The sequence below is a fragment of the Eschrichtius robustus genome, chromosome 10, assembly GCF_028021215.1.
Source record: "Eschrichtius robustus isolate mEscRob2 chromosome 10, mEscRob2.pri, whole genome shotgun sequence".
Lineage (NCBI taxonomy): Eukaryota > Metazoa > Chordata > Mammalia > Artiodactyla > Eschrichtiidae > Eschrichtius > Eschrichtius robustus.
The window spans coordinates 12,182,515-12,205,162 of record NC_090833.1 but is presented as its reverse complement, the minus strand read 5'-3'; the positions used below and the strand labels follow the sequence as shown (position 1 = coordinate 12,205,162).

At 36.7% G+C, this 22,648-nt stretch overlaps 2 protein-coding genes across 6 annotated transcripts in view; both read left to right on the top strand.

Moving 5' to 3' along the window:
* The window catches only part of RABGAP1 (RAB GTPase activating protein 1), a 159,167-nt gene that overhangs the window by 90,570 nt on the left and 45,949 nt on the right, over positions 1–22,648 (top strand). The gene's annotated exons all lie outside the window — the stretch shown is intronic.
* GPR21 (G protein-coupled receptor 21) lies at positions 1,837–2,886 on the top strand. The gene has a single exon (XM_068553518.1). The coding sequence runs from the start codon at positions 1,837–1,839 to the stop codon at positions 2,884–2,886; it is 1,050 nt and encodes a 349-aa protein (XP_068409619.1).

The following is a 22,648-nucleotide window of genomic DNA, read 5'->3' as shown; positions in this document are numbered from 1 at the left end:
TTGTCATCACTTATGACATCACCTGAAGAGCCACAATAAAATCCCAATTTGCCTTGTGTTAAGTAGGCACAAACAAGATTGTATATTCTAAGATACAAAGCTAGTTTGTACCATGAAACTTCCTGCAATTTTCACACCTGGGTGGAAGTGGGTGCATTTTCTTGTCCATCTGTTGTTTGTATATTTGTGTACCACTTCTCAGAAAACTAGAAGCAAGTAATGGCATCTCAAAAACATAGGATAGTGTCGAATACAGGAACAATGTAATTCCTCTTTGTGTGTGCTATTTCTGCAATATTCAGAGTAGATGGGATTTTCTTTATTTTTTCTCTTGAAAACCTAATTTTTAAGTTTGCTTGTTATTTTGGTCACGTTTCTTAAAACAGATCCATATTTAGTGAATCATGAGAGAAAATTAATGCTAAATATGTAGCCTTCTAGCTAGAACTTCTTGTGCTGAATTATGATTCCTCAGTTGTCATGCACTGTTAACACACTTTCATTCTTTAACATTGCTCTTTGTTCTATGGGAAATGCTACAAGAAAATAGGAATTTCCTCTCACCATTACCCCTCTGGCAGTGTGTTTCAATCTAATTCCTGGCTTGCTCTCTGTCCTGGTTACTACCTCTTCTCTTTACTAGCAGTCTAAATTCTGCTCCATCTACTAAGAGGGGGATTCCAGACAGACGAGGAAACAGCCTTCAGACACTGCCCTGCAGGCATATTAAGTTATTCCCCCACTGTGCAGTCTGGAAATCAGGGAGCACCTCTCTGGCAATGAATTCTAATGAGCTGCTAAAGATGCCGGAGTGTGTGCGCACACAGGCGCTTTCTTTCCCCTCCCCCGCCTCTTCCTTTTCCCAAGCCCCTCTTCTCCCTATTTCCCCTCCTACTCCTTTATCCCCTCCCTCTGTGTCTCAGTTCTGCAGTAAACGGGGCTGAGGCACATTCCTGCTTTGCAAGGCTTTCTGTTAAGGTGTTCTGTGGCTTTTGTTTGGATCGCAGCATGCTGAATTACAGGTAATACTCTGAAATTGAGCTAGACAGATCAATGCTGTTGAAATGTTTTCTAAGAGGCAAAGTATTACATTGGAATCAATGAAGAAAATAAGTTATCTTGGCTAATTTTATTCATGGTAATTAAATTCTATAAGCAGATTCCTCTTCTCCCCCGAAAAGCTCAAATGAAAGGAAATGGGGTTAGATTGATCTGACTTGCGATTGATTTTGTTTTATGTTGATCATGAAAGCTGGCTGTTGCTGCGCCTCCTCTGTAGAGTAAGGACCAGTTATGTGGGGTGCTACTGAGGGTAGCCATGAATAGTTGTACCGGGTGGGGTGGGATAGAGTGGGAGGGGTGATACCAGCTCGAGCTAGCCAGGTTCTTGATTAGGGCATTGGATGCAAAATGTAAAACGCTCTTTCCTTTTCTTCTATCAGCTGTTCAGAGGAGACTCATTACAACTCCTGCTGAAGTCCTAATCTTCCTCCCTTCCCTTCTGCCCCTACCCCCTACCCTCATTGGCCTGAAGACATTGTACCCAGAGTTTGCCTTACTCCCCTGGTGCTATGTGTATGGTAAACCTGGTACTATGGCCGCATCTCGGACTGGCCAGACAACTGCTGCTGGTTCTCCCTATTCCAAGAAGGATTTAAAGGGGAATTGCACTGCAGGCAATGCACCAGAGCAGCAGCATCGGGAGCTTGGGGACTAAGGCTCCTCGGGCATTATTACAGACACACAGAGCTGACCGCAATGACAGCAGCTGCTCCTTTGAACTGTTGGCAGCAGCCAAGCGGCAGCATGAAGTGAGAGATCACTCCTGAGCTCAAGATGAACTCTACCTTGGATGGTAATCAGAGCAGCCACCCTTTTTGCCTCTTGGCATTTGGCTATTTGGAAACTGTCAATTTTTGCCTTTTGGAAGTATTGATTATTGTCTTTCTAACTGTGTTGATTATTTCTGGCAACATTATTGTGATTTTTGTATTTCACTGTGCACCTTTGTTGAACCACCATACTACAAGTTATTTTATCCAGACTATGGCATATGCTGACCTCTTGGTTGGGGTAAGCTGCCTGGTCCCTTCTTTATCACTCCTCCACTACCCGCTTCCAGTAGAGGAGTCCTTGACTTGCCAGGTATTTGGTTTTGTAGTATCAGTTCTGAAGAGTGTCTCCATGGCCTCTCTGGCCTGTATCAGCATCGATAGATATATTGCCATCACTAAGCCTCTAACCTATAATACCCTGGTTACGCCCTGGAGACTGCGTCTGTGTATTTTCCTGATTTGGCTATACTCCACCCTGGTCTTCCTGCCTTCCTTTTTCCACTGGGGCAAACCTGGATATCATGGAGATGTGTTTCAGTGGTGTGCGGAGTCCTGGCACACCGACCCCTACTTCACCCTGTTCATCGTGATGATGTTATATGCCCCAGCAGCCCTCATTGTGTGCTTCACCTATTTCAACATCTTCCGCATCTGCCAACAGCACACAAAGGAAATCAGCGAAAGGCAAGCCCGCTTCAGCAGCCAGAGTGGGGAGACTGGGGAGGTGCAGGCCTGTCCTGATAAGCGCTATGCCATGGTCCTGTTCCGAATTACTAGTGTATTTTACATCCTCTGGTTGCCATACATCATCTACTTCTTACTGGAGAGCTCCACTGGCCACAGCAACCGCTTCGCATCCTTCTTGACCACCTGGCTTGCTATTAGTAATAGTTTCTGCAACTGTGTCATTTATAGTCTTTCCAACAGTGTCTTCCAAAGGGGACTAAAGCGCCTCTCAGGGGCCATGTGTACTTCTTGTGCAAGTCAGATGATAGCTAAGGACCCTTACACAGTTAGGAGCAAAGGCCCCCTTAATGGATTTCATGTCTAAAGTGGTTCAGATATTGGGTCACTGTGTGTTGTGTGTGTGTGTGTGTGTCTTTTTTATCTTTTTGTATTTTTAGTTCACTGGGAAATATGGGACAAAATAGTTTGACTCTAAGCAATAGTTAAACAAATGATCCAACCAAAATACCTTTTAAGTTTGCAGAAATGATTTTTTTTGATGCTTTCGAATGAGAAGAATCAGGACCATGAAGATAAATTGCTCTTGGTTCCAATTTCCATAATGTCATGGAAATGACTGTATTTCTCAGACTTAAAATGAATAAAGCCATATCTAACACCTCTCTCCAGCTGGCATGACTGAACCTGGGTGTGAAAAGCGTCAGCATTTTTAAAAGTCACCATTTTCTTGTTGCTTTTCTGGGTTCTTTCCAGCTGTTTGAGCTTCATGTACAATTGATTTAACAGGAAATATTAAAATACAGTGATGAATTAACAGGGTTTTAAAATTTTCTTTACATCTGTCAAAGTGTAACTACCCTGCAGGTTTCCACACTGTCATTCAGAAAGTCAAATGTTTTATGTCTTATTCTCTTGAGAGAATTCTCAATACAGTGAATAATGTGAAAACTTAAACATTAATTTAAAATTTGGGGGGACTTCCCTGGCAGTTCAGTGGTTAAGACTTCGCCTTCCAATGCAGGGTGTGTGGGTTCAGTCCCTGGTTGAGGAGCTAAGATCCCACATGTCTCGCTGTCAAGAAACCAAAAAACATAAAAAAGAAGCAATATTGTAACAAATTCAATAAAGACTTAAAAAAAAAATGGTCTACATCAAAAAAAAATCTTAAAAAATAAATTTAAAAAAATAATAAAATTTTTGCATTGAACCATGAAGCAAAAGTGCAGTCAAATTATATAATTTATAGAAAAACTAAGCTATGCCATGCTTCACTGAGACCTAAACAAATATGTATACTGAAAGTGATTGTGTTGTAGTATTTTTGCCCAAGCCTTTGTGTATGTGTGTATTGAGAATATTTGAATTGAGTTAGATTTCTCTTTTACAGCAAAATGCACTTAAATAAGCTGAAAAATAATTAAATGATAGGCTGATGGCTGCCATTTTTATAATGGTGAAAATACATTGAAATGTGTCTTTAGTCTTCTCTGCTCTTTTTATCTAGAGACTTTCTGAAATACTAGAATATCAGGAAGAAAGGTGTCCTAGGCAACTGAGTCAGAAAATACAGTGTACATTTAGCTAGTTCATTTTTAAAATAGGAGGGGTTGATTGAGATGGTCTCTTTGGGGTTAAATGGAATCATCTAATAAAGTAGCAACTAATTCTTTTTAAAAACATTATTTCAGTTAGTGTTAAGGAATCCATATTTGAATGAGAGAAGGAGAAATTCTGATTCTCTCTCTATTGCTATTCTCTTTCTGGAAAAAAAAATCCTTGGGATACCGTTCCTTTCCTAAACAGGCTTTTTTTTTTTTTTTTTTAAGCCAAAGTACTAGCAAAATCTATAGAATTATTAATTGAGAGTGCTGTGTATTTGTATGTATAGTGATGTTTTGTTACTAAAAGCAATTATGTTTAGAGCGAGAGGTTTATTTTTCTAAAAGGAGAGAAGGATTTCCCAGCAGCTCCAAGCATGAAAGTATTTCCTCTGCTTTTCTACTGGTTTTAATGTTTTGGAAGTCTTCAGGGAACTTACATGATCTCTGCCTTTGGCTAGATGTTGTAATCTGCATGTGACAGTGGTGGTCAGTGAGATCGAAGATGGAAGAAAACCAAGGGAAATGTGGATTTTTGAGTCCAAGGAAGGACATAGATATTTATAAAACAGGCAGATATGCTTTGGTTTTCCATCATCATATTAGAAAACCTCCTACCCCCTTTTAAAATAAAAGATAGCATTCTTATGATTTTAGGTTTTAGAGACTGATTTGATTTTAACCTCAAATGTATTCTACTTAAACATTTTTATTTTAAGAGAACAAGTATGAATATAAACATTTAAGCTTCAGATTCTGAGTTCTTCCCAGAAGCTTGCTTGCTCTTTATATTTAGTATTAGAAAATTTGATTCTAAGTTGTTTCAAAATTTAGAACTCATATTGGAATTGCAAGTTATGTTAGCAGTGGCTTTGTTAAGTTGCCATTTGAAGTAGAAAACCTTTTCTGTTAGATTCTGAAAAAAGGCTGTATACAATTGCCCTTTATTTAAGTGGCACAGATCTAAGAAAACAAAATTCCCTTTTTTCATATGTATCAGAGAATGTAACCTGTTCAGATTTGCACCGTTTGCTTGTCAACTTTTAGTTCAGATATGGGACTCATAAAGATTAATTTTTATAGAATACTGATGTTAGTAGATTTTTTTTGTGTGGGGGGGTACTGAGCCCTTTTAATTTTTTCTTACAGTAGGGTTCCATTTTAGAGAAAACAGAAAAGTTTTTGGAAAAGATTTTGTGGGAATATTATGGAAATGAGGAAATCTCTGTTTAATTTTCTGGAAATGGCTAATCAAGCTGAGCTTTAAATGACTGGAAGGCAACAACTCTTTTAATAAGAGCTTTTGTTAATAGATTTTTATATTTTTGCCCTAGTACCAAATTTAGATGTCAGAGGGTTTTTTTAATTGTTTTTTTTTTTCACATTAGAACCTCTCAGCCTAAAACTAAAGTAGAAACTAAGTAGATGTAGTAACTTTAAAGAAAAATAAAGTATTCCTCCCCAGCTGATACTTAATATCAGATGTCTTTCCAGTTTGTCTTGTAGTCATTGGACTTTATAAACTCTAACATTTCTTCCAGGTATCAATTCTATTCTCACATTTCATTGTCTGTACTGCTTTAAAATTTTTTGTTTTCTTGTGGTGTGTGTGTGCTGGGGAGAAGGGTTGTGTCTGAATGCAATCATACAATCTTCTGTGGCTGGGGACAGTTTCTATGTGATGCATTTGGAGAGTTTGTATTTAAGTAACCTTTTCATCCTTGCATATTTAGTGCAACATTTAATGACGTTTTATTTAAATACCAATCTGACTAGTTCAGAATGAGAAAAAGTGTATTTTTAGAGTCAGTTACCTTAGGCTTTGGCAAGACAGCCCATTTAACTTTGTATAGTATATGACTGATATCAGAGGAAGCATAAGCTTTTGGTGACTGTGTTGAAATTATTTCATAGTAAATTTAAAAATAAGGCTATACTAATTGTTATATTTGTAATTAGTTGTGTTTTTATACAATGATTTCAGTGAAGGTGTGTTTTTTTCCTCTTAGAGCGGAAAAGCAATTACAAAAGGACAAGTGCTCCACTTCAATGAAAGAATTATCTTTCACCAGAATCGATATTTGAATTTTTCATGGACCTGTTGGCTTTAACCCTAAATTCCATTTTGGAAAGGGTTTTCTTTAAGGTTTATTGCTGGATAAATATGTTTTTGAGCCTTTTATAATGGCTTTTCCTTTTTACTTGAATAATGGTCTCAGTATTTTAAGGATTGGGAAAACTTGAATTTTTGTACTATTAAATGCATTTACTGTTCACCTCTTTGAACTTGAAAATGAAGCAGCAGGGTTACAAGTTCCCAGACGGTAGAGTGATTTCTGGGAGTTTCCTCAGCTTTGCAGGTTTGATTAAAACATCTGCCTTTGATGGCTTTGTAGGAATTTTACTGACTTTGTGTTTTTGTATCATAAAAGATTTGTGAAATAAATTACTGGCAAACCAGAATTTATTGCTATCTGAGGAAATTTGGGGAAGTTTAAGGATGGGGGAGAATCATGGAACTATGAAATTTTTTTAAAGTCTTCATAAGTCATTATTTATGTTGATTTTTGCATAATTTTTCTATTTCAGGTTACTAAATATTTTATATTAAATGTACATATTATTAACGTATTTTGCAGACCCAATGAATATTCTAGACATTTCTTATGGCTGTAGATGAGTCACTTGACTTTTCTTCAAAATTTGGATGATAAGGGAATCATGATATGTAAAATGAACTTTGAACTGCGAATCTAGGTTTCTGTTACTAATTAACTCATTTTGTAAGGGCTAGTCGCTTCTCTAAGCACTTAATTTCTTCTATTTATAATAATCCTTTCATCCTTCACAGGGTTACTTTGAGGATTGAATTAGATAACGGATGTAAGAGAACTTTGTAATATGTAAAGTGCTTTGAAAATAAAAATGATTACTGTTATTTGTATCTGCCATAGTTTTACATCTAAGGAAGTTGCATATAATGATGTGGTGCTCCCCCCGTAAGATCTTTGAAGTCAACGCTAGGTGACTATTCCATGCTACTTAGCAATCCCAAGATAACAGTAACTTTAAATTCAACATAGAACTGTTACATTTACGCTCTTTACTTGTTTCCAAAGTCTCTAAAGGCAGGGACAATGTCTCTTCATACCTTTATCCCCCAAATCTAACATAGGACCTGGCTTAGAGTGGAAGTTTTTTTTTTTGTTTTTTTTTTTTAGAGCAGAAGTTTTAGTAAGTTTTACGGAGTTAATGAATGAGCCTTTCTAATTATTACTTCTAGTCACTATTATTACTTCTAGTCATTATAGACCAGTGATGTTCAAAGGGTAGTCCAAAGCCCATAAACAGTTTTTCATTTGATCAAGGCCATTCTAGACTCTATATAATAAATATCTCTTTTTAGTACCAAGAGACTACTGTGGGAATGTGTGTGCTTTATATGCTAGGTAACTTTACTCCTGGAAACTGTGTAGCCTCGGCCCAGGGAACTTCAGGCAGTGCTGTCAAACTGCCAATTTCTCACAGCATGGGTAAGATCTTGGCTCTAGATCCAGATAAGATAGGCTGTAAAAATCAGTCACTACGAAAGAGGAGCAATAGAATAGGATAGCTTGGTGGAAAGAAATTGTTCTAATTCTTTGGTTTTGCTTTTTCTTTCAGTCTTTACCACTTTTCTAGCTCTATCTTCCCTTCCTTTCTTTTCTTAACACACTGTTGGTCATGTATTCAGAGTGAAGTGCTTATGATACTGCTATAGGGTATGAAAAATTGTATTATTCAATAACTGGCTTTTTGGAAAAGTTTAAGAAGCAATCAAGAAGCGCTTACGTAGCAAGCTCTACTAGATGCCAGGTAGTATAGCTAGCTGGCCTCAGGGATTTAAAGAAGGATCACATGATTCCTTTCTTATGGAACTTTATAGTTTTCAGATGTTTCATATGGAAAAATTCTGTGATCTGTGTTTCAAAAAGCTTCACAGAGTGACTTTATCAGGAGGAATTTACCAAGGCCTACTGGTGGGACAGTTGGCACACCATGGGTCTGTTTCTTGGGTGGGTTCATTATGCCAGTATATAAAATCATAATGTCACTTTATTAGTTTAAAATAAGAAATCAGTGCTGGCAATAGGGAGCAGTCTTTCTCTATTGGTAGATCTTCATGGGAAGCCAGACCATATTCAAAATGTTGCTTGGTGAGGATGGAATCTCAGAATATGGTTCTGTAATGTGAAAATTTACTGGTATAAGACTGAGCCTGATGTTCCATCTCTGAAATCAGAAAACCTGGTCATTAGGATCCTAATAAAAGTTGAAATCATCTGTGCTTCCAGTACTGACCAACCTACCTTCTAATTGACATATTATTTCTTTAAATTAACTTCTTTTGTTACTTATCTTTTAGTAAAATTCCTTGCAAGTTTTAACAGTCTTACAAGCTTGCGAACTCATTCTTTCTCTTTTTGGTGGTTTTATGTATGTATCACTTCTACCATGAAACATTGTTTTCTGATTTAGTATTCAAAGGGTGGCCTTACTACTTTGTTAGTTTGCGGAAGCAACTCATCTTGGTTTTCATGGAGCAAATATATACTGTCTAGTTGGAAAAGCAAGATACATGAAAATACCTATAAAAATTAACAGTATCCGTCAGGTAATTAGAATAGAAACATTAAATTTTTGAAAGTCAGATCATCCACAAAGGAGATAGGGAGGGACATTTGAGCTGTAAAAGACCTTAGAGATCATTTGGTCTGATTCTCTCTTTTTATAGACAGGAAACCAGTCCAGTGGCCACGCAGCCATTTATGATAATACCCAGACTTCCTACTTCCTAATCCATCGTCCATTCCTATTATATCTTGTTGCTTTTGCAGAGGAGTCGGAGTTTGCCTTCACTCAGCCAAGTCCTGAATAAGACCTAAATAGGCTGACATGAGGTGTTTGTATGTACTTGTGTATGTAATTTTAGGTGTAGAAAGCATTATGGGCAATGATATAAATGTTAACTGAGGCTTGTTATGTTTCAGAAGAATTTTATAAACTTTGTCCTGTTTAATCCTTCTGACACTGTGTGAGCTAGTGACTATTATTAACCCCATTACAAAGATGAGAAGACTGAGATCGAGTTGCCAGAGACAAACAGTTAATAAGTGGAAGATCTGGGATTCAAACCCAGGTCTTTCTGACTTCAGAGCCTACATTCTTACCTCACATAATTCTCACAGAAACCTATCAGGCAGTTTTTAATTTTTTTATATCTCTGTTTTACAGGTGAGGAAACTTAGGCTTAGAGAGATTAAGAAACTTTTGTCAATATATCAACAAACTCCCATACTTGGAAAACATGTGACAGACTTCCTACTAAATATAGCAGATTTAGTATGCATATTTATTTCTGTTAACTCCACTATAAAGAATGGCAAAAGTATAATACATATGGACAAAGAGAAGAGCAGAGATGATGGCAAATGAATGAAGCTAACAAAATTTGGGGTTATAGAAACCCAGCGGACAAGTGGTAACTGACTCAGCAGAATTGACAAAGCTGAATTTGGGGGAGGGGCAACAAGAATCAAGCTGATCTGCCCATAAAACCCAGTAAATATGTGGGAATTAGATTCCTGATATGCCTCTCAGGCAGAGAGTAGTATGAAGCTGAAAACTGAAGAATTGTTAGAAAGTTTATTGAAGGCACATTTAGATACCGTCACTCATCCCCCCCCCCCCCCCACTCCTCCACTGCACACCACCTTGATCCCCATCCCAAGTTGGCCCTAGCAGGCCACTGGTTTTTCAACATCCCAGCAGAAGATGGGAGACTTACTCTTTGGAGGTTGAACCACAGGCATTCTGGATGCCAGGCATAGCTGAGAATGGGACTAAGACACCTTGTTGAAAACACGAGTATCAAGAGAAAGTCTGCTTATTAAATAATCAGTCTCCCTTTCCCACTACACTCCCAGAATGCTCTTAGCCTTAAACCTTCTAAGCAGGAGATAAGAGGAGTCTAGTCTGGGGGCCAGTATCTAAGGGCTCTCAGTTCCGACAGTCCCTGCCCAGTCACATTAAGTTGATGCCCATCAGTCAGCGAATCCCACCCATGCATATAGAGCTTCCAGTTAGTTTTTTGTTCCTTATCTTTTAATATCAACAGTCAACCAGAGAAAGTCTTACGAATAGATTTGAGAAAATGTATTATGAATGCACAGAGCCCAAAACAAAAGAAGTCAGAGGGAACAAAAGCAAGTCATAGAAGAAAACTTAAAAAAAAAAACCCCAGTATTTGTAACTAATATTTTCAGAGACGATTTTGCATCCATTAAGGAAAAAAGGATGCCATAAAAAAAAAACAAACAGAGAACAAGAAAGCTTTTGAAATTAAAAATATAATCAGACATTTTTTAAAATTAGAAAAGTTGGGGCTTCCCTGGTGGCGCAGTGGTTGAGAATCTGCCTGCTAATGCAGGGGACATGGGTTCGAGCCCTGGTCTGGGAAGATCCCACATGACGCGGAGCAACTAGGCCCGTGAGCCACAACTACTGAGCCTGCGCGTCTGGAGCCTGTGTTCCGCAACAACAGAGGCCACGATAGTGAGAGGCCTGCACACCGCGATGAAGCGTGGCCCCCACTTGCCGCAACTAGAGAAAGCCCTAGCACAGAAACGAAGACCCAACATAGCAATCAATCAATCAATCAATAAATCGTTAAAAAAAAAAAAAAAAAGAAATGTTGGAAGATAAAATTGAGGTAGACCAGATAGTGAAACAAAAGACAATAAAGGAGGTAAAAAGCAAGACAATTAGAGGCACGATCAAGGAGGCCCAATGTCTGAATAACATGATTTTCAGAAACAGAATAGAGAAAAAGAATGGGGAAATTCTCAGATATCACAAGAGAAATTTATAGAACTGAAGGATATGAGTTTCCATAATGAAAAGGACCAACCAGCTTAAAGTAATAAGACTTTGTGACAGCAAATCATAAAATTTCAGAACACTGGAGATAAAGAAAAACCTAAAAGCTTCTTGGTCTGGAGTAGGGATGGGATAGTAGAAACATCCTAAGTACAGAGATCTGAATAGCATTGGACTTTCTACCACAATGAAGCAAGAAGATAATTGGGAATAAATTGAAACTTTTAAGAAGTGACTTTTTATAAAAAATTTATTTATTTATTATTGGCTTCATTGGGTCTTTGTTGCTGCGCATGGGCTTTCTCTAGTTGTGGCGAGCAGGGGCTTCTCTTGTTTTGGAGCACGGGCTCTAGGCGTGTGGGCTGCAGTAGTTGTGGCACGTGGGCTCAGTAGTTGTGGCACACGGGCTCAGTAGTTGTGGCACGCAGGCTCTAGAGCACAGCCTCAGTAGTTGTGGCGCACGGGCCTAGTTGCTCCGCAGCATGTGGGATCTTCCCAGACCAGGGCTCGAACCCTTGTCCCCTGCATTGGCAGGCAGATTCCTAACCACTGCGCCACCAGGGAAGTCCCAGAAGTGATTTTTAACCTAGAATTTTATGCCCAGTCAAACTTTCATTCAAATGTGAGGATAAAACCCATTTTGAGATATGTGAGATCTCAAAATATTTACCCGTCTTACAAATATAGATACATAGAACACTGAGGGAAAGAAAAAAATTTGCAATTAGTAAGTTTAGAAAAAATAGAGAATGAAAGAAGGAAATCCAATCATGATATACTCTGTGATTCAGTTATGAGAAATATAGATTTAGCCAAAAATTGTAGCAAAATTATGTTGAGAGTCATGATGAGGGGAAGGGGGAAGTATGTGTGGAGGGTAGGTGGGGTTGGGACTGTAATAGAGCTACAGTATCATCTCCCATACAAGAAAGTCTTTAAAAAAAAAAAAAAAAAGCCAGAAAGTAGCAATTTATGCGTTTTGTTTAGAAATAGGAAGGAAACACAAACAGCTAAAAAAGATGAAAATTGTTGCCTTTGGGCAGCAGGGAATAGGTGAGAGGTATACGGGGTCTGCTGTTTTTCTTTGTATGCTTCGTATGGTTTGACCTTTACAACTACGTAGGTGTATTATTTTTTATGGAAAGCACAGACCACGTTTAGATAAAGGCAGATAAATTTTAACAGAGATAGAAGGAAACCAGGAAGTGTAGGTTTAGAACATATTACTGAAGTAGAACATGAGGGCGTGATAGCACACTGTATTACCTATGGCCTTGTACAGAGCAATTTCCTATTTATCATCTCATTTCATCCTCCTAGGAAGACAGGCAAAAGGGATGTTATCCCTCTTTGACAATTGTGGAAGCTGAGTTTTGAGGCTGTAAGACCTTTTTGATTCCTAGTCTACTACTACTATGCCTCATAAGTATGTTTGAATCTTTCTAGATTTTTTTAATTTTGTTTTTTACAAGAGAAGACAGCAGATACTAGAAAGCATCTTCTTTGACATCATGGGAAGGAATACATGAAAACAAATGTGTGTATGTATCTATGTATATGATGAGTATGTGTGTACTAGTATACAAGTATCTATAATGTAAGATCTGGCATTCTGAGATCACAAGAGGCATGCAGATTACTGTGTGGTAGTCATAGGTAAGGAAATGGGTGTTAGATTTCCTTAGAAGGCAGTATATGAGGTGGGCTGAGCTCTGGGTAGAGTAAGATTTCTATAGTCTTATCTCCTCCCACCCCTTGAATGAGATTGGCATAAAATATTCAGCTGGACAGGATTAAATGAACCCAAAGGACCAACAGACAAAAGACCCTAATAAAGTGACCTACAATTATCAAACAATCTACGACATGAGAAGCCTTTAGCAAATTAAAAAGTATGTCTTTATGATAAATTGCCTTGATTGTAGTCACTTAATGATTTATTGGAGTGTTACAAAACGATTGTATTGGCTTTGAATAAAATATGAAAGAGTCTTTTCAAAGTAAAACTTTAAATTGTGTCTCTTAGCTTTCAATAAACATTTGTTGAATTGAATTAGTAAGACAGTATTTTGGGGAGAAGGCAAAAGTTACAGCATTAAATAGCATGATATATTTCTGAAAATTCTTCCAGAAAGACTGGGGAAACCCTCACTGCCAAAGCTGTTTATTTATAGCTAGACCAAAAAAAAAAAAAAAAAAATCCATTTGAGGGTCTCTGTCTTCATTGGCCCCCTGGGGAGCAGAATCTGACTTGAAAGCCTTTTTCATTTTAAAAAATTCTCCTTCATGACATGATATTGGTAGGAATTAAAAGCATTCCTACTTAGATTATGTTAACATCATGTATAGTTAGCAGTCATTGTACTAAAGATACATGTGTAGCCTACCGAGCACTGGAAATAAAACAAATTTTAGATCCTAGTTCTGACAGTTTATTAGATAATTTAATCTGTCAGAACTTGAGAAGGATACTTACCTTTAAGCGAAGATGACTCTAATATTATAGGAGTCAATTCAAGATCAGATGCATGTTGCATTAATGTAAAACTCTTTACATTGTTACTGTATTTATACTCTTAGATCACTGTTTTTCTGAGATTAAAAAAAGAAGATAGTGAAGAGAGCATGGATTTTGGAATCTCTGGCCCTTGGTTTTCTACTCTGTAAAATGGGATTTTATCCCCTTGTTACGATTATTGTGAAAATGTGATACTGTCACATCTTAAGTATATAGAATTGTGCATGGTGGCATCATAAGCTCAGTAGAAGATTGCTGCTATTATTTCCTTGTCACACAGAGTCAGAATCTCCCAGTAACTTCCAGTGCCTGCTGTAAATACCCTCAGAGGAAAGGCCCTGGGTGAATGTGGAGGGGCTTGGTGAGCCTCTTTCTCTCAGGGATCATAAACCTAAAGTTCTGCCTTGATGGTTTACTCCATCATGTTACTGATGTTTTATGTATTTTGTCCTGCTTTTATTGTATGTTCCACAGGAGGATTAGTCCTATACAATTCTCAGACATTAAGATACATATATTTAGATGTACTTTATCAAGGAACAAGTCATTGGGGGTTACAGTAAGAGCTTTAATAGGTTAGAGATGGAAAGAAAATTTGGGACTGAAGTGGTAAAGAGGAATCACTTTAATTGAACCTTAAAAATGAGTTGTATTAGGAAAAAAGTAAAACTGTGACAAAGGGTGTTTTAAGCTTCGAACGCCTCAGTGAAGATGGGCCATTTATATACTTTATCTGTGTAATATGTAGTGATAAAAAGTATGTACTTGAGAGGCAGGCAGACCTAGTTTTGAATCCTAGCCCTGACACTTACTAGCTGTGAGACCTAGGACAAGGTTCGCAATCCCTCTTAGTTTCTGTTGCCTTAACTAATAGTACCATCTCATACAAGTATTGTAAGGCTTAATGAGCTATTGCATGTGAAGCTCTTAGCACAGTGCTTGGTCTGCAGTAAGCATTCAGTACATGTTAGCAGGTGCTGTTAGCTTCCTTGTGAATAGGGCAATATGGATGAACCAGAGGTTTCAATTTGAGGTGTAATGGAGTAAGGTCAGAAAGATAAATTGGGGCTACCTGATTTGGAATAAAAGGCTAAGGGATTTGACTCTAATTAGGAATTGTAGATGGACTTAAGGTTTTTGAGTAGGTGAATAACATAAATATAAAATCCTAAAGTGACAGAGCTGGAAGATCCCTTAGAGTTCAATCTAGACTCTTCCTTTCTCAAATGGGGAAAGGGAGACCCAGAGTAGTGACAAAGTAAATTAGTTGCAGAACTGGGACTAGAATCCAGGCCTTAGACCTCCCTTAGACTCAATCATGACACCAAAATAAGTCCAAAGGATTGTTCAGGCTTTCAATCACTTGATTGCTCAAGTGCTTAGAAAATGTGCATTTCCAGTAGGTTTGGAAAAAAAGAAACAAGTGTTCAGATTTTGATGTGGATTAAATAAAATAAATAGTCTTTCCATTGGTACTTTCAACCAAACAACTTAAGATTTGAAAAATCTTAATTAGTTAGAAAGTTTTCTTGATCAGTGGCAGTCACCTCAGAAAGGGGAAGTAAAAATACATGAAATGCGTGGTTCTAGAATGCCTTCATTGGTATTTATATTATTTGTACTGCTAGTGAGATTGGAGGGTGAAGTTTTTGCTTAAATAAAATTGAAGATCATTGCTTATCCAGTACCTTTTAAAGTTGCTGTTACCCAGGAATTTTAAATAGAAAAACATAAAAAGAATTTAATTCCAGGATGGTTCTTACTACCTATGTAATAAGCCATCACTACATAGATACTAATAGACCTTGGTTGGTATGATACCTGTGTGCTGTTAAGTTTTTAGGTTAATAGAGAAAGATCTAACTAATTATAGCTTTATACATTAATGATAGAATAAGATAGCTTTTAAATCTTTAAATAATTGTTTCTTGATAATTGTTTCTTAAGATTAGCTCTTTAGTAGGAAAATTAAAATCTTAAACATGATTTTTCTTATATATTGGGACTCTAGGATATATCATTTTTGCCTGAAAGCTATATAAATAGATATAATTAAAATAAACACTGAAGCGCAGGTCATATACCTATAGTCTGTGAATATGTATATGAATGCAGACCTCTTACAGAATTCTCAGTGCAGTTCAGCAGTTCACTGATGGAGATGTTTGTGACTAATAGCATTCAAACACAGCTTCTCATATAGATTATTTTGTTAACTATATAAAAGAGAACTACAGAGTTTAAAGTCATTTCAATATAACTAGTCATTTTACAGCTGCTGTGTATTTTTGCTACTTAACAGGCATACCTAAATATTTGACTTAAGACTTGTTATTTTCAGAAGAAACTAGCTTTTTAAAGAAAAACTGAATATTTTCTAAGCATTATGAAGCATTCATAAACATTTTCTTAGAAATCATAATTTGATTGATTTGGTTATATTAAAATATAGCTTGGGGAATGGGTCTTGATTTTGTGTGTGTGTGTGTTGTATTATGAGAGTGAGTGATTTTGAGAAGATTTTGTAAGAGGGCATTTGATATGCAGTTTTGCTCAGTAATGTAAATAATACAATTGAAATAAGTATTTGGAATTCATCACAGTAATCAGAAACATATTTGGAATATGACTTTGTATGTAATAATTTTGTGTCTTCTAATTTAGATGACTCATAAATTACCTCCTCAACACCTTTTTACTCAAAATGACACTTTTTGTGTTCACTTTGGTCAGATAAAAGTTCTTGAGTATTTCCTGCTTCTTGGACCTCTCCATGATGGAGTACTGTGAATGAGAATCAACAATAGCAAAGCAGGAAAAGATCGATGGTGTAGTTAGCAGTTGTGCCTTATCTATACATGATTTGGGACAGTTTTGCCAAACATTGAATAATTTTCCTGTGGGAAACTTGAGCCCTAAAAGGAAATGAACATAGCTAAAAGGCTGCATATCACATGGGACTTCGATTTATTTTTAGAATGGCACTATAATGCCATATTTGGATTGAAACAATGTGATAGCCGTACCTTATTTTATTAAAAAGCTATGTTTTCTGAAGAAGCCATTTAATTTTCTATTACATTGTGTATATAGACTCAACATAATAAGTATATAACTGTTCAGCTGATAACCATGCTAAATGTTTTAAAGTTAGCGGCGCTTATTTGGCAAACATTTCTGGAGGCTGCTTTTGGAGTCTGCTTTCTGCAATAAAAGATTCTTTGGCAGTTCATTGATTATGGAATATAGTTGTCTTTTTGTTGTGCATGTTTGGGGCAAGTTGTTTTCTTACTGGAAGGGAAAAAAGAGTAAAGAAGGATTAGTAGCATTGGGTGTTGGTATAGTTAATTGATTGTCTTGAAATAGCAGAGGTCTTTACTAAATGAGTCAGTGATAATAGAGAAACCTAAATGGATTTTTGCCTCTGAGAAATGATTTTTTTTTAAAGATAATCAGCAAAGGTATTTCATTCTGAGCTCCTAGAATGTTTTGGTTAGCACAGTTCATAGGTTTTAAAAAACAGTCATTGCACCATTTATATTTTGTGTCAGCTTTTCTGCTACCTGATTTATCTTCTTTATAGTTTTATTTGGTTAAAATAAATTGATACAATGGATTTCTGAATTGGATACTATCTAAAATTGCAGATCCCTCACAGTAGTTCAGTAGTTCACTAAGTTTCAAATATGGGAAAATCTGCCAAGTACACATTTTGCCCTTTGGCTTCTCTCCCAAGATTGGAAATATGCCAGCATCATAAATCTCAAGTCTGATGGGAAAGAGCTATCACTGATGGCAAGGCCTTATGCTACCTGCCTTCCATGCAGTATTTAATTTGCTTCTCATAAACTCTGCAAGGCAGTGACCATTGCATAGATTTTACAGATAGGGATATTAAGCCTCAGACCAGTTAAGTGACTTATACAAGGTCATACAATTAGAAGTAGGAGAGGCAGTTTTCAGAGACAGAACTGCCTGACCCTAGAGTCAGTGTTCTAACTATCACATTGTGTTCTATTACATTGTGTGACCTCGGTAGAGCACCTAAAATCCGTCTTCTCTATTCTTTGTCAAAAGTCCAGCTCCAGTCTTCACATAGTTGTAGCCAGATTCTACAGTGCCTTCAGTTACTTCCATGTTTATGGAAATTTAGTTACAGTTTGTTCTGTGTTTGATGCGTTTGGAATGGAAATTTTAAAACATTAATTACTGAATAGTAATTAATTACTGAATACAGTATTTCACTTATTTAAATATGTTAAAGATTAATTTCTTGTCTCCCATTGTCTTTTATTAAATGTTATTCAATGGCAGTTTTACTAGAATTATGATTTTTGTCTCTAAGAGCAAATCACCAGGATAAATATACAAAGTAATATCTACCCACAAATCCAGTTTATACTAAAATTCCTGCTATTGCATTGGTATGGAATAACAGCACTGTAAGTTGAAAGAAAACTGATTTGAAGATCAGTGGTGCTAGTTACATAGGGACAAGTAAAATTATGTTTGCATGAATATACATTTTTATGTTCTTGAAATCTGAATTTAAGGTAAAAATGTTTTTGCACTGTCAGTGTTAAATGAACCCATCAATCAGATACTTATTTCTAGAATTCTTGTTGATTGAACTATGAAATGCTATTGAGGGGCTTTAATTTGTTTTATACAAATACACTGTACCTCATTACTAAGGTATTGAGGTACCTTATTAGAATATTTACAATTCAGAAAAGTAGGAAAATGTAAAAAAGAAAGAGATTTGGAAAATAGAGATAGAACAGGAAGATAATACACAGATATACAGGCCATGACCTCCTGTATAGTTTAAGATTGGGCTGCAAATTTGGTTCTGAGGGTTCTGGAGGCCAAAACAAAAATGGACATTTAATCATTGTCCATGGGGGAAAAAATAGCCATATTTCTTTAGAAGAAACAGAATTTCTGATAAGGACACTGAGTAATGAGGTAGGAGGTGTCCTCACCACCATGAGATACAAGATTTCTATGGCAATTTTTTTTAAATAGTGTCTCAAAACATGCCAGTAGCACAGTTTCATGAAGGCGGTTCTTTGAGAGGCCAGAATATTGTGGTCTAACAATACATCTATCAAGTGGTCAACCCTAATCGAAGAATAAAACCATAATAATTTAAAATATTACATATTTTTTTAAAAAACCTGAAATGATTAAGATACATATTGGAGGCCACCTAGCATTTAGGGAAAATGCCTTTTCTTTGAATAATTTACAAAAGGGCCACATGTTGAGACTTTTTTCACTTTGTTTTTATGTTTAAGAGCATCATATATTTCTCTGTGTAGTTAGAGCTTTAGCGATTTCTGCTTTTTCATAAACACTGAATAGCCTTCACATGAGTAAAAGGAGGAAGCACATTTTCAAAGTCTGTATTATGTTGATTTTAGTTATAAGAGTCTAGAAGACAAAAGCATTTTTTCATATATTAGGAATTATAAATGCCATTCACTACTGATAAGAGAATTTCTTCACTTTTATAGTATGTTTATTTGGGTTAAGAACGTGAACTAGAAAGCTGAACCAGTTGGGTTCCAGTCCCAGCTCCTCACTTTGCTTGCCAGGTGATTTAACTTCTTTCCTCATTTGCCAAATGGGGGACATAATAGAGCCCACCTCAGGGGGTTGTTAACACAGGTAGAGCTATATGATATATCCGTATATAAGGTGCTTAGAACAATGACTGCAGATCCTTGTTAGCTCTAGTTATTGTGGCTTAAATAATTATTTTTAAGTCTGTGAAAGTGAGTTTGTCAATAGGAAGTAAGTGGCTCTGAACCTTATATGTATCATATATCCCCTGAGAATTCATTTACTCAGAAAATATTTGAGTTCCTACCATTTGTCAGGTACTCTTCTAGGTGCTGGAGATGCATGTGAACAAAACAGAAATCTCTGCCCTCATGAAGCTTCACATTCTAGTGAATCTGTTAAAATCTAAGAATGTTCTTCTTAGAAAAATACACACACAACTTTGCAGTCAGTGTCAGAGAATTTATGGTAAACCTTAAATCTGTTTATTAAATCTCAGGCTAAGAATACCATTCATACCTTCTTTTTATTTTGTCAGAATTCCTGTGAGGCATTCCTTAAGATGGCTACAGTATTTGATTTTAAAAGACAGAGCTATTTTTTAAGCGACAAAATAATTGTTACTGTTTTTCTTAATCACCTTTTTTGACTCTGTTAAAATGGTGTTAATAGAAATGCTATTAGATTTAACGTGACCCATTGAAATGAAATTTCCAGATTTTGCAGGTTTTTGTAGGCCCATCTTGATCTTGCCCAAACACAAGAACATCTGTTTTCATAGGCTGAGAAGTCTTATTCTTCACCTTTTCACTTAAGCAATTCTGCTACTTCCAAAACACATGAAATTAAATTACAAATGACAGGAGTTACGTTTAATTAAGAAAAATGATTTTACCTCCAGAAGGTTTTTAGTCCTCATTTATTAATTTTTAAGTATAGTACTCCTTCAATTTCATTTTCCTTCTTTTGAGTTTTTATCCTAGGGAATTTAAAAAACTAAGTCTTTAAAATCACTTCTGACAATCTGTAGCTGACTTTAAAGAGCGAAATGTAACCAAAAAATTATTTTATTTCTGTGAAACATATTGTAAAGAGAGGATATAGCATGATGGATTTGAGTGGAATTTTGGTGGTATTTGTTTTGTTTTCGTAAGTATTACATGATGGCTTTTAACAAAGCATTTATAACATTTTGGATAGTCTTAAGAAGATCTTTTTCTTTAGGCAACAAGCTACTTTGGAAATAATCTTCTCTATGCTGGTTATTTCTCATGGCAGCCTTCCACTGCATTTTCTTTGTTTGGGTACTTTCTTTTTCTTCCTGCCATTCTTAGCTTTCTATTTTTCAACTTGAGTTTACAAAGGGTGTGTATTCGGAGGGTTTCCGTCAGTTCCCAGTACCTTGTTAATCCTGAGAAGTTACTCAGAGAGCCAATTCTCACAGTAAGGTATAAAAATAGTCATCCAGAAAAATTACAGAATGTGGTACCACTGTGATTTGACCTAATGGACGACTTTCAAAACCAAGATGGGAGAAGAAAACAGCACAAATGTTATTTCCTTAGATTTTTCTCTGCACAAATTATTTTAGACAAGCCTTACAATTTAAGAAAGTAACAAAACATCACTATTGCTTTCTTATATACACTAAAAAGAGCATAAGAATTGGGGACAAGAAAGAAATCATCTAGAAATCAATTATATCAACAGAGCCTCCTTTTTATTACTATTGAGCTTGTACCCACAGCATTCATTTCACCAGTTTTTTTCCACAAATTTAGTCCAACATTTTGAGTGCCTAATAAGTGCAAATCTTAGTATGATATGTTTGTTTCAATTAGTGAACCAATACTGATATATTACTATCAACTGAAGTCCATGTTTTATTTAGATTTCCTTTGTTTATTCTTTTTTTTTTTTTTTAAAGATAATCTTTAAAGACTCTTGCTTTTTTTTTTTTTTTAATTTTTATTTATTTATTTATTTATGGCTGTGTTGGGTCTTCGTTTCTGTGTGAGGGCTTTCTCCAGTTGCGGCAAGCGGGGGCCACTCTTCATCACGGTGTGTGGGCCTCTCACTATCGCGGCCTCTCTTGTTGCGGAGCACAGGCTCCAGACGCGCAGGCTCAGTAATTGTGGCTAACGGGCCTAGTTGCTCCGCGGCATGTGGGATCTTCCCAGACCAGGGCTCGAACCCGTGTCCCCTGCATTGGCAGGCAGATTCTCAACCACTGCGCCACCAGGGAGGGGAGGCCCCCCTTTGTTTATTCTTAATGTCCTTTTTCTCTTCCAGATCCCATCCAGGATACTTCGTTATATTTAGTCCTTCTGTCTCCTTAGGCTCCTCTTGACTGTGTTTGAGTTTCTTAGACTTTCCTTGTTTTTGATGACTTTGGCAGCTTTAAGGAATACTGGTCAGGTATTTTATAGAATGTCCCTCATTTGGAATTTGTCTGATGTTTTTCTCATAAGGTTATGAGTTTAGGGGAAAAAGAACACATAGGTAAAGTCCCATTTTCATTACCTCATAACGAGGGTATGTACTATCAACATGACTAGTCACTATTAATGTGGACATTGATCATCTGGCTAAGGTCATGTTTGTTAGATTTCTCCCTTGTCGTTACTCTTTTTTTCCCCCTTACCATACTGTACTCTCCAGAAGGAAGACACTGTGCACAGCCCACACAGGAGTGGGCTCCCTCCATGAGGACAGGGTGGTTTTTTTGTGTGTTTTTTTTTCCGGCTGCGCCGCACGGCATGCATTATCTTATTAGTTCCCCGACCAAGGGTCGAACCTGTGCCCCCCTGTGGTAGAGGCACAGAGTCTTAACCACTGGACCGGCAGGGAAGTCCCAGGGCAGGGTGTTTTCATAAATTATTTGGAATTCTTCTTCATGGGAGATTTGTCTCTTTTCCCCCCATTTATTTACTTATTTGGTTGTTTATTTATATAATTATAGATTCATGGATATTTATTTTATACTTTAGATTATAATCCAGTAATACTTCATTAATTTTGTTGCTTACATTGTTCCAGCTTTGGCTACTGGGAACTCTGGCTCATGTTTCCCTTTGACATGTTCCCATCGTTGTGGGTTTGTTTTCTTTGTGATGTAAGGGGGGAAGTTCTTCCTTACTCTGTGGCATTTCTAGATGTTCCAGGATCATCTTGTATATTTCCTGCCCCAGCACTAGAATCAGCCATTTCCATAAGGAGCCTGGTTCCTTTATTAGTAAATGGTATTAGAAACCAAGATCCTGGCACTGGGTGTGCTCATTGCTACTGGGTGTTACTGCTTCTAGGCCATCGCAACTGACAGGACAAGGAAATATATGCCTGATAGTGCCTTTTTTTTTTTTTTTTTTTTTTTTTTTTTACATCTGTCAGCATGTGGGTTCAGCAAACAATGCATTGGAATTAGAATGGGATGGAGTCAGTAAACTTTATGTGTAGTTCTTTGCAACTTTAAGTACAATTCTTAGTTATATACAGACTAGAAGGAGGCCAAGACAAGTACATAA